Here is a 16,293-nt window from a genome sequence, read left to right on the forward strand (position 1 = left end):
GCTGAAATACCGTGTGTGACCACAACTTCCATACTTTAGGAATTAAAGATAATTTTCTAATCAATCTGTTCAGAGATGTTATTACACACTTCTAGACCATGTCAGACTTGAATCCTCTGTCAAAGGTAGCGACACTACCACAGCACCTGTCTCTGTAAGGAATGGATATAGATACTATGATGTCCTAGGGTCATGGAAGTCTACATCACAGAAAAAGGCCTTTCGGCCCATTGTGTCTGTGTCAGTCACAAACAACTACCTCACTATTCTAATCCCACTTGGCCCATAGCCTTGTGTGTCTTGGCATTGCAGATGTACATCTGAATGCTTCTTCAATGTGATGAGGATTTATGCCTCTCCCACCCTCACAGGCGGTGAGTTGCAGACTCCCATCACCCTCTGGTTAAAACATTTCTGCTCACTTCCCCTCTCAGTCTTCTGCCTCTTATCTTAATCTATGCTCCCTGGTCAATGATCACTCAATGCTCACAGCTTTACATATCTCAATCATGTCCCTTCTCAATCTCCTCTGCCCCAAGGAGAACAACACAATCTTTCTCCATAATTGGAAGTCTGCAACCCTGGGCACCATCCTGGCAAACCTTCTCTGCATGCTTCAGTCCAGTACTCCAGTCACATCCCTCCTATGACGTGGGTTCCAGAACTGCACACTGTACTCCAGCTATGGCCTAACTAAGGTTTTGTGCAGTTGTCAGATGTGTTATGACAACCTCTGGAGCTTGAACGTGAACCTAACCCTCCTGGGCCAGAGGTAGAGACTTTACCACTGTGCCAAAAGAGCCCCCGTAAGGAATTAGATACTTGCCCTGGAGCACGGAAAAACAAAAGTTTGCAAAATTGTTTCCCAGGCTGAGTAAATTGGGTCTATCTGCTCTAGAGAGGAAATCTCATTGAAATGCAGACAATTCTGAAGGGGCTTGACAGAGTGAACGCTGAGAGGTCGTTATCCCTGACTGGGAAATCTTGAAAAACGGAGATGTGGTTGGGGCTTCAGATCAGCATTGAGTTGAGAAGAAATGTCCTCACCCAAAAGGTTGTGAATGTTTCCAATCCACACCTCAGCGGTTTGTGGATGCTCCAGCAATGGAACCATCCTATTTAAGGTTGGAAGGGACTTATGGCATTTCAGGGATTCAAGGAATGTTGGGATGGAGGGGACGCGGAGCAGGTGGGTTGAAGACAAGCAAGTGACGTTGGAGGTAAGTAGAGACTGCACTGAATGATGGACCGGATTTGAAAGGCCAAATGGTCTACTCCTGCCTCTATTTATTATGAGCTTAAGAAAAACCAAGTTCATTGGAATCATTATCACATCTGGTAGCACTGGAACTTGATTATTGCTGGGAAAAGATACACGTTATACTGTGGAATACTGTGTCCAGTTCTGGTCGCCCTACTATAGGAAAGATGTAGATGCTTTGGAGAGGGTTCAGAGGAGGTTTACCAGGATGCTGCCTGGACTGGAGGGCTTATCTTACGAAGAGAGGTTGACTGAGCTCGGACTTTTTTCATTGGAAAAAAAGGAGGAAGAGAGGGGACCTAATTGAGGTGTACAAGATAATGAGAAGCATGGATAGAATTGATAGCCAGAGACTTTTTCCCAGGGCAGAAACTGTTAACACGAGGGGTCATAGGTTTAAGCTGTTAGGCGGAAAGTATAGAGGGGGTGTCAGAGGCGGGTTCTTTACGCAGAGAGTTGTGAGAGCATGGAATGCGTTGCCAGCAGCAGTTGTGGAAGCGAGGTCATTGGGGATATTTAAGAGACTGCTGGACATGCATATGGTCACAGAAATTTGAGGGTTTGTACATTAGGTTTACCTTACATGAGGATCAATGGTCGGCACAACATTGTGGGCTGAAGGGCCTGTTCTGTGCTGTACTGTTATATGTTCTATGTTATTGAAGCTTTTCAGCTTGAGCTCGTCAGGATGGCACGGTGGCTGAAAGGCTAGCACTGTAACCAAAGGCACCAGGACGCAGGTTTGATTCCAGCCTTGGGTGACCGTCTGTGCGGAGTTTGCACATTCTCCCTGGGTCTTCCTCCAGGTGTTCTGGTTTCATCCCACAGTCCAAGGGTGTTCAGGTTAGGTGGATTGGTAATGGGAAACGCAGGGATAGGGTGGGGTGCTTTTTGGAAGATCAGTGTGGACCGGATGGGCTGAATGGCCTGCTTCCACACTGTAGGAGATTTACAAGTCTAGGACACTATGCAAAAATACCATCATCGAGAAGAAGAGTTGATTCTGTATGAGCAGAGAGTGCTAATTGGTTATTAAGTGCCTCAGAAACTCACATGACTGTTTAAGAGATTTTGCTGTTTGTAATTAGTCACCACATTCTCTAGACTGCAAAAGGGATAGACTATCCTTTAAAATTACATTTTTATGTGTAAAATACTTTGGGATTAGCATTGTGCTATAGAAATTCAGGTTTGCATTTTGGATAAGTAGTGAATTCTTTTCTCCCCCATGGGATGTTCCTGGTGCAGTATCACAACGTAACTACATTTACTGGACTCTGCAATCACTCTTAAGAGAAATTATACAAGCACGAGAATTGGTGGCTAGATAAAGGCTTTTACCTGAGGTGCCAATTCCCCATTGGTGATTATTTTGGCAATTAAACTCCACTTCCGGTTACAAGTTGTGTTGTGGATCATTTTCTTTCTGAGAAGGTCTCCCACTGAAATGTATTCAAATCCATAATGCTTGGCGATCTTCAGGCTCTGAGTACCCTTCCCACTGCCCGGACCACCTGAACAGCAACAGATGAGTGTATTAACAAAGAAATAATTGCATTTACATAGGGTCTCAATCTGTCACTACACACAACCGAATAAAGATCTGTTTAGACTGTAACTGGAATATTGTAGCTATTTCTTGACCCTAGACTTGAGGAAGGATAGGAGATGCTGAGGAGATTTTACAATGAGGATGGGGATAGCAAGTTTGGAGAAGATTTACAGCTCAGGTTGAGGTTGTGGATGTAGGTTTGCTCGCTGAGCTGGAAGGTTCGGTTTTGTTACCTAGTATGATGACGAAATGTCTGAAACATTGTCATTGAGCCTCCAGATGAAGCATTGGTGGTATGGCCCACTTTTTATTTATGTGTTTAGGATTCCTTGCGTTGGTGACATCATTTCCTGTGGTGATGTCATTTCCTGTTCTTTTTCTCAGGAGGTGGTAATTGGGATCGAAGTCAATGTGTTTGTTGATAGAGTTCCGGTTGGAATGCCATGTTTCGAGGAATTCTTGTGCGTGTCTCTCTTGGGCTTGTCCTAGGATGGAAGTGTTGTCCCAGTCCAAGTGGTGTCCTTCCTCATCTGTATGTAAAGGTACTAGTGAAAATGGGTCATGTCTTTCTGTAGCTAGTTGATGTTCATATATCCTGGTGGCTAGCTTTCTGCCTGTTTATCCAACGTAGTGTTTACTACAGTTCTTGCAAGGTATTTTGTAAATGACATTAGTTTTACTTGTTGTCTGTATAGGTTCCTTCAAGTTCATTAGCTGCTGTTTTAGTGTGTTGGTGGGTTTCTATGCTACCATGATGCCAAGGGGTCTGAGTAGTCTGGCAGTCATTTCCGAGATGTCTTTGATGTAGGGGAGAGTGGCTTGGGTTTCTGGACGTGGTTTGGGGAATTTCAAACCAGCATCTACAGAAAAACAATACATACTGGCCAAATGCTGAACTACAGAAGCAATCATGGAGGTTCCTGATGAAGGACTTATACCTGAAACGTTGATTCTCCAGGTCCTTGGATGTTGCCTGACCTGATGTACTTTTCCATCACTGTGTTCTCAACTACAGAAACCAAAATTCAAACTAAGCTGCATTGGAACATTATTTCAATAAGCCACCACACATTGTAACACAGAAAAACTATGAAGAGCAGAGAAAAATCAACTATACAGTATATCCAAAAAGAACGGGTACCCAATGAACACAGCCTGCTGAATTCTCAGCAACACACCCAAACAAGCAAACAAAATGCGTTATTTACAAAAACCGTGGAAGAACTGTAACAAACACTACATTGGACAAACAGGCAGAAAGCTAGCCACCAGGATACATGAACATCAACTAGCTACAGAAAGACATGACCCTCTTTCACTAGTACCTTTACATACAGATGAGGAAGGACACCACTTGGACTGGGACAACACATCCATCCTAGGACAAGCCAAACAGACACACGCACAAGAATTCCTCGACGCATGGCATTCCAACCGGAACTCTATCAACAAACACATCGACTTGGATCCCATTTACCACCCCCTTAGAAAAAGAACAGGAAATATCATCACCACAGGAAATGACATCACCAACCCAAGGAAACCTAAACACAAATAAAAAGCTGACCATACCACCAGTGCTTCATCTGGAGGCTCACTGATGATGTTTCAGACATTTCATCACCATACTAGGTATTGAAATGTCTGAAACCGAACCATCCATCTCAGTGAGCAAAACCTACATCCAGAATCTCAACCTGAGCTACAAATCTTCTCAAAACTTGCTATCCCCACCCCCATTGCAAAATCTCCTCAGCATCTCCTATCTTTCCAAAAGTCTAGTGTCAAAAAGTAGATACAATATTCTACTTATAGTCTAACCAGATCTTTACCCAGTTGGTCCTGAGATAGTGACAGATCAAGACCATCAGTGCTTTATCCGGAGGCTCACTGATGATGTTACCTAAAATGATGATGAAACATCTGAAACCAAACCTTCCAGCACAGCGAGCAAACCAGGGGATGGGGATGTTTTAACTATTTGACAGCAGGGTGACATGGTGGTTCAGTGGTCAGCACTGCTGCCTCATAGGGACCTGGGTTAGATTCCAGCCTTGGGTGACCATGTGTGTGGAATGTGCACGTTCTCCCTGTATCTGTGTGGGTTTCTTCTGGGTGCTCTGGCCTCCTCCTACAGTCCAGCCAGTGGGTCTGGGTAGGATGCTCTTCAGAGGGTCAGAGTGGACTCAATGGACTGAATGGCCTGCTTCCACGCTGTAGGGATTCTATCCTTCTAACATGAAGTTAGAAACATTGTGGTTTCCTCTTGGAGCAAGGAGTTTAAGGGTGTTCTGACAGAGGGGCACAAGACTATGACAGATTTAGATAAAGAATGTACCCATTATCCAATGATACAAAGACGAGGGAGCACAATTTTACAGCTTTGAGCAAATGATGTATGAAGGGTTTAAAGAAGAATTTTCTACTGTAGTGATTGAGTGTTAATGAACCAGAGCTTTTCCCATGAGGATGCTGGACGTGAAGACGGTCTATTTCATCAAAATGAAACTGGATGAGCATTTGAAGGGAAATAAACCGCGTTAATTATTCTTGACTGAGAACACAGACATCCACTAGACTGTGGGGCTAGCTGCACCCCAAGGAAAACAACTTTTCATTGACAACGCTGGCTGTTCAAACTCACAATCTTTATTTATACAGGAAAAAGAGTTTCAAGTGCTAACAGTTTCTGCTATTTGTAGTTTAAAGGGACTTGATGAATGGTGTTTTAATGACATAATGAAATTAGTTTTTTTAATAAAGCAGAAAGCTATGAAAAAATCTTGTTTTTAAAGCTTTAATACTCTGCTGTCACTATACAAACTTCAGAGCCATTCAAGCAAAATAAGTTAGTCTTTGTTCTGTTCCAGAGCCTGTTCTGCTCAGTACACTTATCGAAAAATCTTCAACTATTGAGCTGTAGAAACCACACAGCTGCTGAAGTTTTTTTACCCCTCTCCCTCAGAAATAGACTCTTCAAACAAATAACAGGCCTGCACTGCTAACAGATTCCATGTTAATTGAAATAACTTCAGGAAGGTTGGTATTCCGTCACCAAGTCACCCTTTATTTACACATTCATAGTGCCGAGGAAACTCGATTATCCGAATACCAATTATCCAAAAATCGGATTATCCGAAGGAGATCTTGAGGTCCCGATGGAAACGTTACGTCAAAGATGTGTTTCCAACAGTGATCGCATCTTTTGTGTACAGTGATTAAACAGGCATGGTCTCCAAATGACTGTCTGCTCACCCTCGCTCTCTCCCCACACTTACACTGGAGTTCTACACAGGGGTGTACCCTAACCCCACTCCCCTTCCCCAGATAATCTCTCCAACATTGTCCTGTACAAGGCAAAGGTGGAACCTGTCAAACAGTTGCAGTAAACAGGTGTGTGTGCGCGCTATTTGGAGACTTCCCCCACAAAGGCAACTCCAGCAGTCTAGTTGTTGGCGTCCAGTCTAGCTGCACTGGAGAGGGGGCGATTGTCTATGGGATAGGGGGATAGGCAGGTGGCTGTGTTGGTTGGGGTTGAGGGCGGGGGCAAGGGCAGTGTTGCACGGTGTTGGGTGTGGGGGCACTGTTGGACAGGATTGGGAGCGGGGCAGGTGTTGCATGGGGTCAGGAGCAGTGGGGCGGTGTTGCATGGTGTTGGGGTCGGATCCGTGTTGGACAGGGTTGGAGACGGTGGGGAGTGGGGTCAGTGTTGGGGACGGGGAGGCGGTATTGGATGGGGTGGTGGTTGCGTGTGGGGGGGGGTGTTGGGGGCGGGGGAGCGGGGTCGGTGTTGGGGGCAGGGAGGCGGTGTTGGATGGGGTGGTGGTTGCGGGTGGGGGGGTGTTGGGGGCGGGGGAGCGGGATCAGTGTTGGGGGCAGGGAGGCGGTGTTGGATGGGGTTATGGGGTTGTGGGGAGGGCTGTTGGGGACGGGGTCAGTGTTGGGAGCAGGGGTGTTGGGAGCTGGGAGCGTGGGGGGGGGGGGGGGGGGGGGGGGGAGGGGTTGGGGGAAGGGCCGGGACCTCCTGCACGGTATCCTGTTGCAGTCTCCTGAACGAGGAGCAGACTTTAAAAACTCCGAGCCCCAGAGGAAAGGCATTTGATCAATTAAGCGGATAATCGATTATCCAAACAAAATAGTGTCCACCCATCACGTTCGGATAATCGAGGTTCCCCTGTACATGATACTCTTCCAGCAAGCTCAGAGCCTGCTGCTACAGTGAACAGAACCTCCGACACTCCTGTTTCTATCTGTCAGCCAGGGCTCCCTGACTGGACCAGGTTAACAGCCCCAGCCAGGGAACTCATATTCTGAGATCGACCTGGCTGACCTCATTACAATCACTACATTAATTAGTATCTTTTATCAGGATCTACTTTTAATTTTTGTATCTGCATTTTAGGTATTAATGATATCACTTTTTAATTGAATAATTTACAGTAAATTTTCACAATAAATCAATCTTCATCTTGTTTAAAACAAAAGCTTTGCAGCTGGTTAATTATAAATGGAAATACTCAAAAGATAAAACAAAAAAGTAAACTAAACAAAGTTTTGAAACTGACAGTTCATGGAGTGCACTGAAGGCATAACTGGTGTAGTTGTTACATGTGGGATATGAGTGCTGCTAGCTAGGACTTACTCCCCATGGGGAGGTGATGGTCCAGTGGTATTATCACACACTGTTAATCCATAGACCTAGGTAATATTCCAGGGACCTGGGTTCATGTCCAATAGTGGAATTTATATTCGTTAAAAATCTGAAATTAAATGTCTAATGATGACCAGGAATTGATTATCAGTGGAAATAAAGCACTATCCAGTTCACTAATATTTATCGGGAAGGAGATCGGTCATCCTTACCTGGCCTCCAGACCCACAGCAATGTGGTTGACTCTTAACTGCCCTCTGGGCAATAAATGCTGGTCTGGCCATTGATGTCCTCATCCCATGAATGAATGCTATAGAACTTGGTGGTGAGCCACCCTCATGAACTGCCGCAGTCTCTGGGGAGGGTGGACCCCATTGTCGTCTCATTCCTTTACGTTGTTTTGGAGGGCTCTGATGTATCTGAGGCTCTGGCTGGGACCATAACAAAGGGCAGTAAAGAGTCAGCCATGTTGCTGTGGGTCTGGAGTCACATGCAGGTTAGATTGGGTAAGAATGGCAGATCTCCAACCTTAAAGGACACTAGTGAATGAGACAGATTTTCACACTACTTGCCACCATTACTGAAAGTAGCTTTTTCATTCCAGATTTATTAATGAAATTTAGACCTGACTATCTTGTGAACTTCTGACCCCAGAGCATTAGTCAGGGCATCTGGGTGTTTAGTGACATTACCATTAGACAGCCAGCTCCCCTTTCACCCCCCATGATCTGATAACTCCCCAGCGTTACCTATGAGCAGTATGATCCAAGGGCGGGGTTTGCTTGGGTCGAACACTGTGTACTCCTCGATGAGCTCAGCAGTTTCACACAGGTCGGTGTCACTCTCGATGGAGAACTGATGGATGGGAGGCAGTCGGTCATAGCGTCGATAAGAAAAGCTGGGAGTGTCGGGCAGAACTGCAAGCAGAACAGCAGGAATAGACACAGGAATACGTCTGTACGTCTTTATCAGTCAATTAATCAGGTTTCTGACATTTAATAATCCTTTCAGCTCTTTGATCTCTTTCCTCCCCCTTTCAAACACATGAAGATGGAGCTAACATTCAGAAAGCTCTCTGATGTGTTCGATTGTGACCTTTGATGAATCTTGTTTTTGTTCGCGTTCTGACATGTCATCATTCTGGTGTGTCAGCTTCACTCTGTTGATGTAGCTTTGCCTGATTGAGGGGGCTGTGGGATCAAACCCCACTCTAGAACCTTGAACACAAGCCAGACAATGGGAATTCTTTGTTCTTCAGAGAGTGGGTTAAACAGGTATGGCTTTTAATGTCTCCAGAAGGGTGCACGAGGACAGTTTTTCCATAAGGCAGCATCTTTGAGAGGGCATTGCCCCTTCAGCACTGCACAGAACTCTCCACCCTGGATTATGAGGCTGAGGTCCCTGGACTGCAGCCTGAACACTTGAGCAGGGAGATGGTATCCCAATGCATCATTACTGACACAAGAGGGGTACACAGATTTGAATGATACTTTTATAAATGAGCTGTCCCATCCTCCTCTCTGGGGAAGTCGCCAAATCCCAAGTAAATTGAACGTGATACTTTCACACTCCTGGAAGTGGGTAGTGTGGAAGTAGCAGACCCCCTTACCGTTCTTAAAGAGTGATCTTCTGCTCTGGCAACCGTACAGAGGAGGCAAAGTCCTCTTCTCCTGGGCCAGAAAGGTGTCCCACTGCACTCTGTTGGATCCTCCCAGCTCCTTCACTTTCCTCAGGCAGCTGTCCAAGTAGTCAACAGGGTCGTCGGGTCTGTAGTACATTAGCCCTGAGAGCAGGCTCTACAGAGAAGGAAAGAGAAGGTGCCATTGAATTTTCACCAGTGACATTGGGCTGTACCCCGGCAAATGTTTGCCAGCTGTGGTGAGAGGACCCTTACTATACAGGCCATTCGCCCCATCAATGCTAGCCCTCTGATCAGCACTCCCTAGGGCAAGCAGTCCCATCACCCTACTTGTGCCCTGTATGCTTATTTTGGGGTGAATGGGGTCAAAGGTTATGGGGAGAAAGCAGGATTAGACTACTGAGTTGGACAATCAGCCACGATCATGGCAAATGGAGGAGCAGGCTCAAAGGGCTGAATGGCCTCCTCCTGCTCCTGTCTTGTATGTTTCTGAAGAAGGGCTTATGCCCGAAACATCGATTCTCCCGTTCCTTGGATGCTGCCAGACCTGCTGCGCTTTTCCAGCAACACATTTTCAGCTCTGTTTCTATGTTTGCTCAAGTTTCTGTTCAATTTGGTTTTGCAGGAAAAACAAAACTCTCTGGTCATTTCCTCTACTAACCCTCAGCAGTGACTCTGAGCGACTACCACTTTCTGCACAAAAAAAGGCTCTTCCTCATACCTCACTCCACATCACTTCAATAACACCTCAATTAGGGTCTCAGGGGAACAGCTTTCTTGTGTCTATCTTGTCTAAACCTGTCATCATCTCATACACCCCAGTCTCCACTGGAGAATAATTCTAGCTTCTCCAACTTAACTTTGTAGTGAAAATTCCCTCAACCCTGGGCCCATTCTAGTGAACCTCCTCCACAGCTTCAAGGACCATCACATCCTTGCTAGAAGTATGGTGACTGGAATTAGAGACAAATTTAGAAGACATCAGGAAGGGTAGATGAATAGGAAGGGGGATGTGGGCCAAGTTCTGGCAAATGGGACTAGATTAGGATATCTGGTCAGCATGGACCTGTTGGACAGGAAGGGTCTGTTTCTGTGCTAATGATTCTATGACTCAATCACTCCCAAACAGAGCTTTCTAAAGGTTGAGAATTACTTCCCCATTTTTGGACTCAGTACCTGTGTTTTATCACAGGACTCAACAGCGAGTGTATAAAACACCTGTCCCAATGGTCTATCAATTATAATAATTCTCTTTCTTCCCCTCCTTATATGATCCTTGCATATCCTTTAGGTGACTTCTATTTGAACATTTTTATTTTGGGAGATAACTGGAACAGTGTAATGCAAGAACAAGGAGGAGACATGCTTCTCTGTCCCAGTGCCAGATCCTGCATTAATGTTGCTCCAGTTCCCAGAGAGAGAAATATCAAACTGGGTCTGAGTCTGCAACATGGAGAGGAAAAGCAGAAATGGATGCACTCTGAGAAGTGACAGCCTTTCTTGCATCTACAGAAAGGAAGAGGAAAGACACTGAAAAGACGTTAGGGCTGCTTGTTCCCAGGGAGCTTAGTAACCTAGTTAATAACATTAGTAACCCAGGTAATATCATTAATAACCCAATTAATATCATTAGTAACCCAGTTGATATCATCAGTAACCCAGTTGATATCATCAATAACCCAGCTATTAACATTCTGCTGACCTGCCACTCTTTAAAGAGTTTGTGTAGGACAGATGGAGGCCATTCAGCTCCTTGTGCGAGTTCCAGCTTTTTGAATAAACTCTCCAATTAGTTCCACTCCCCTGAAAAAGAAAATCAGCCAACCAACAGAACCAATCTGGGCAGCACAGTGGCTACGTGGTTAGCACTGCTGCCTCACAGCACCAGGAACCCTGGTTTGATTCCACCCTCGGGTGACTGGCTGTGTGGATTTTGCACATTTGCCCCATGTCTGCCTGGGTTTCCTCTGGGTATTCCGGTTTCCTCACACAGTCCAAAGATGTGCAGCTTAGGTGGATTGGCCATGCTAAATTGCTCCACAGTGTCCAGGGATGTGTTAGTTAGGTGGATTAGCCCTGGGAAATGCATGGTTGCAAGGACAGAATAGGTGGGTATGTCTGGTTGGGATGATCTTTGGAGGGTCACTGTGGACTCAATAGGTTGAATGGCCTCTTTCTGCACTGCAGGGTTTCTATGAGGTTGTAACCCTATCCTCCATCAGCCCCCATGGATTCTACATTGGCAAAATAGAATGCACTGAAGTAACCCAATCTTCCTCCTTCCCATAGCCAGCAATCTTTTTCTTCATCATGTATACATCCAACTCCTTCTTGGAAGTTTCTGTGCAATCTGCTTCTATGCTTCAGGCTGTGCCTTTCAGATCACAGTTTGCTACTTAGAAATACAAAACTCTTAAATTTCCCTTTGCTTCCATTCCCAATGCCTATAATTAAGCCAGAGCCCTCTGTCTGGCCAGTGGGACCGATCTCATATCTTTAACGATAAAGGTGAAGTCATCATAGTCTTACCCAACCTCTCTCATTAGAAACAGACAATTGATGGTGGTTTAACCCAATGATCACCATGGGTCAGGGAAAGGGAAGATGTTGGAATGAAATGTTCATCACAGCATCAAGGTAAAAACAATGGCTGCAGATGCTGGAAACCAGATTCTGGATCAGTGGTGCTGGAAAAGCACAGCAGTTCAGGCAGCATCTGAGGAGCAGCAAAATCGACATTTCGGGCTAAAGCCCTTCATCAGGGCTTTTGCCCGTAATATTGATTTTACTGCTCTTTGGATGCTGCCTAAACTGCTGTGCTTTTCCAGCATCACTAATCCAGATTCATGACAGCACCAGCCAGTGCAGGAATTGAATCCACGCTGCTGGCCTCACATACCAGCTGCTCAGAGAACTGAGCTAACTGCTATCAAAAACACTGCAAATTTCAAACTCCTCTATTAAAACTCCCCAGCCAACATCCCTGCTCCAAACAGAAGAATCCCGGCGTATAAAATATTATTGTTATTCTCAGATCAGCGTGTCCTAGGTCTACTCCTAATTGGTTTATCGATTTGCAGACGGTTAGAAGACTGAAGCCTATTTGTGAAGGATACACTGAGACTGGAATGTTTATTGCTTGCCACAAAATCCACACCTCCACTCTGCAGACTGCCTCTTCTTTACAGACACATCCAAGTCCTCATTTGGGAAAAGCCAAAGTAAGCGAGAATGGAAACAAAGGGACAACAGAAAGGGGACAGTCCCTTAGGCGCGTTGTAACTTAAGTCAAAATTTTAAACAAAAAACTTACATTTTAAATCAAAATGTCGAGAAAATAATGCATCTCCTGCACCTTTGTAGCCCATCTGTTTCAAGAAAGACTTTATACACATCAAAATATAATTAAACGATCAATACCCAACCCTTATGTGCTCTCTATTTCCCCAGCTGCTGCAGTGTTTACCTTTTTAACTTTCAATTACTACGTACTAGAGTCAACCCACAGAACCTATTGACACAGATACTGATACAGGTATCGGAGAAGGGATGCAGTCGGAGTTATTTTAATGTTGTAACCCTATTTTCAACCCGCAATGCCTGCCCTTATGCATTCCACGCCGGCAATGCAGAATGCAGTGGATTATTCCAGCTTTCCTGTCCTTTCACTGCTATAAATATTTGGCTGAAAGTTACCAAATATCCATAATACTCAAATGGGATAGGAAGAAAGATTTCTGTACTCGTTGTTCTTCACTGTGCCCTACACTTGCACACACATGACATGGGTGGTGAGGAATAAATAAGCACTACCCCTGGCTGGTGGTAGTGTGGGGGGGTGTAAAAGAAGAAAAACAAAAGGGAAAAATATAACCTGAAGAAAGAAACAATACGCAGATTGGCAGGAGAGCTTAATCAGTGAAATTTGATTATATTACGGGTTGTTCAAATAAACACTCAAGTTGATGTGGTAATGCAAAGGTTGCTTTTATTTCAGACATCTGGTACAATTGCCCAGTGACACACTTCCAGATAATTTCTTGCTTTAATGAAATAATGAGGGAGGAAGGCTGCAAACCCAAGGTTTGAGATGAGAAGGTGTGGGTCAGTAAGAGAGGCCCATGGTGCAGATTGGAGGGCATGGGGAGGCATTTTCCTCTTGATGCAATATTGGCGTTGCATTCCATAGAAACATTAAAACATAATTTAGGGAAGCTGTTAAATTTGAAAGATACAGAAATTATTCACAAGGATAATGCTGGGGTTGGAGGACTTGAGCTATAGGGAGAGGCTGAATTGACTGGGGCTGTTTTCCCTGGAGTGTCGAAGGCTGAGGGATAACAAAATCATGAGGGGCATGGATAGGATAAATAGATAAGGTATTTTCTCTGTGGTGGGGGGTCCAGAACTAGAGAGCATAGGTTTAAGGTGAGAGGAGAAAGATTTAAAAGGGACTTAAGGGGCAACTTTTTCACGCAGAGGGTGGTGAGCATATGGAATGAGCTGCCAGGGGAAGTGGTGGAGGCTGGTACAATTACAACATTTAAAAGGCATCTGGATGGGTATATGAATAGGAAAAGTTTATAAGTATATGCTGGCAAATGGGGCTAGATTAATTCAGGATATCTGGTTGGCATGGACCAGTTGGACCGAAGGGTCTACGCTGTACAGCTCTATGACTCTATGAGAAGGCCATTCAACCTCTTGAGTCTCCTCCACCAATCAATACGATCGTGGCTGACCATCCAACTCACTGCCTGTTCCCACTTTCTCCCCATACTCTTTGATTCCTTTAGCCATGGGGTTCGGGAGGGACAGTTTCAGGGAGAAAAGATGATATTCCACAGTGTTAGTTTTGTTAGTTTCAAAGCCTGAACTTCCAATGGAAGTAATTGACCTTAAATTCCAGTAACATTATGGGATTAACAAAGAAATCTTGCAGCTTGTTTCGGAGGTAGAAGTTTCAGGTTCAAGACCCATGTCAGGTCTTGTTGGCCACAGTAGGGAATGGTCCTGTCTCAAGCAGGTTGACAAACAGTCTGTTAATCCTTCCAATACTTTCCTGCTAGTGCCCAAAGGGAAATCAAAGCATGTGAGAACTAACGCTGACCAATGACCATCATCTGAATACTTTAAATAGAATGTCAGCATTTGCAATAAGTTCCTACTGATTCTGGGCTTTATTCCTTCAGTTTATAAAATGGCACATCATGAATATATCAGTATTCTGAAAGTCGGTTGCTGCTCCTTTGCTCATTGCCTCTCTTCTTCATGCCTGCAGTAAAAGTTCATGCAGTATAGTATACAGCACTGACATATGGGGAGATATTTCTGTGACATTTCTGTACGGCCCTTCAGTGAGGATTGTTACACAGAACAGTACTTGTCAGACCCTACTGTACGAATCTTCAATGAAGGCGGCAGTGAAATAGGGTGGCTGGAATTAATAACGAAATGTCAACATTTCGGCAGTCTCTCAGCTTCATTTTGAAATATCTGCTGCCATTCCCCACCTGTAGACAATTCTCAACACAGCTAGGGCAGAGAAGCAGCTCCGATATCCATGCTGGCCAGGGTGGGGAACAAACCAAGTGCTTTGGCATCAACTTGAGCTACACTGACTGTCCAGGGAGCCAGCTCTCCCCCACAGTGCAAGTTGTCTTTTACATGCACATTGTAGTCTGGGCCTCTGACTCAATGGTGAAGACTCTAATTTTCCATTCAATCATGTGACTGGCAAAATCATGTGACAGACACAATCACGTGACTGGATGAGAACATCTCCGATTCTCACTGCCTACTATCGGAAGGTTTTACAGATTGACAATCAACTTGTTTGGCCATGTCCTCAATGCCCAAACCCATAGTCATCGGGGCTTGGAGTAGGACAGAACACAGAGAGTCTGGCCTAGAGGCAAGGACACTACACATTGAGTCACGAGGTACCAGGGAATCGCCGTTATTGGGAAAAGACAGGAAGGTGGAGTTGGGATCAGCCATGTTCTCATTGAATGGTGGAGAGGGCCTAATGGGCTGAATGGCCTCTGCTTCTGTTTTCTCCCCGAGTTCACTTTAATTCCGTGCTGCAGCTCGCTTGTTGCATCCTAAGATTGTTCTCCCTCCCAGGATCTAGTTTTTCTTTTAGCTGTGTGATTGACAAGGCAACTTCCAGTTTTGAGAATTTCATTGACCTCCAGCCTCAGCAGCTAGCTAGGAGAGAGTTTGCCACTCCCCTCTGTCTGAAGAAGTGGGACCTGACATCACTCTGAGTAGCCTGGCTTTTATTTTATTGATCACCCTTGTCCTGGACTTCACTCGGCAGAGGAAATTGCTTCTGTCTATCTCATCAAGTCATTTAAAACACGATAACACACTTTGTATGAAATCATCTCTTCCAACCTTCTGCTTCTCTGCTCTCAATATTAATCATGAGCTTATGATCTTCTTGGTAATAGTTACAGTCATCGAGTCATAGAGATGTGCAGCACGGAAACGGACCCTTTGGTCCAACTTGCCCATGCTGACCAGATATCCTAACCTAATCTAGTCCCATATGTCAGCACTTGGCCCATATCCCTCAATCCGTCTTATTCATGTACCCATCCAGTTTCCTTTTAAATGTTGCAATTGTACCAGCCTCTATCACTTCCTCTGGCAACTCATTCCATACATACACCACCCTCGGTGTTAAAAAGTTGCCCCTTAGGTCCTTTTAATATCTTTCCCCTCTAACCTTAAATCTATGCCCTCTAGTTTTGGGTTCCCGCAACCCAGGGGAAATACCTTGTCCCTCATGATTTTGTAAACCTCTATAAGATCGCCCCTCAGCCTCTGACACTCCAGGGAAAACAGCCCCGGTCTATTCAGCCTGTCCCTATAGCTCAAAATCTTCCAACCCTGGCAACTTTCTTGTAAATCTTTTCTGAACCCTTTCAGGTTTCACAATATCCTTCCGACAGGAAGGAGACCAGAATTGCACACAACATTCCAAAAATGGCCTAACCAATGTCCTGTACAGCTGCAACATATACTCAACACTCTGACCAATAAAGGAAAGCATACCAAATGTCTTCTTCACCATCCTATCTACCTGCAACTCCATTTTCAGGGGACTATGAACCTGCACTCCAAGGTCTCTTTGTACAGCAACACTCCTTAGGACCTTATCATTAAGTGTATAAGTCCTGCTT

At 44.9% G+C, this 16,293-nt stretch overlaps 1 protein-coding gene across 3 annotated transcripts in view; it reads right to left on the reverse strand.

Annotated features, from left to right (window-relative positions):
- Positions 1–16,293, reverse strand: part of ak5 (adenylate kinase 5) — an 87,727-nt gene that overhangs the window by 54,315 nt on the left and 17,119 nt on the right. For all 3 annotated transcript variants that reach the window (XM_087990255.1, XM_043698685.2, XM_087990254.1), the window contains exons 2-4: positions 9,074–9,260; positions 8,214–8,381; positions 2,603–2,775 (exon numbers count right to left, since the gene is read on the reverse strand). In XM_087990255.1, coding sequence (XP_087846381.1) covers positions 2,603–2,775; positions 8,214–8,381; positions 9,074–9,260 — 528 coding nt within the window. The remainder of the gene's footprint in view (positions 1–2,602; positions 2,776–8,213; positions 8,382–9,073; positions 9,261–16,293) is intronic.

Source organism: Chiloscyllium plagiosum, unplaced genomic scaffold (genome assembly GCF_037043375.1).
Source record: "Chiloscyllium plagiosum isolate Xiang-an unplaced genomic scaffold, Cpla_swu_hap1 HiC_scaffold_9, whole genome shotgun sequence".
NCBI classification, from domain to species: domain Eukaryota; kingdom Metazoa; phylum Chordata; class Chondrichthyes; order Orectolobiformes; family Hemiscylliidae; genus Chiloscyllium; species Chiloscyllium plagiosum.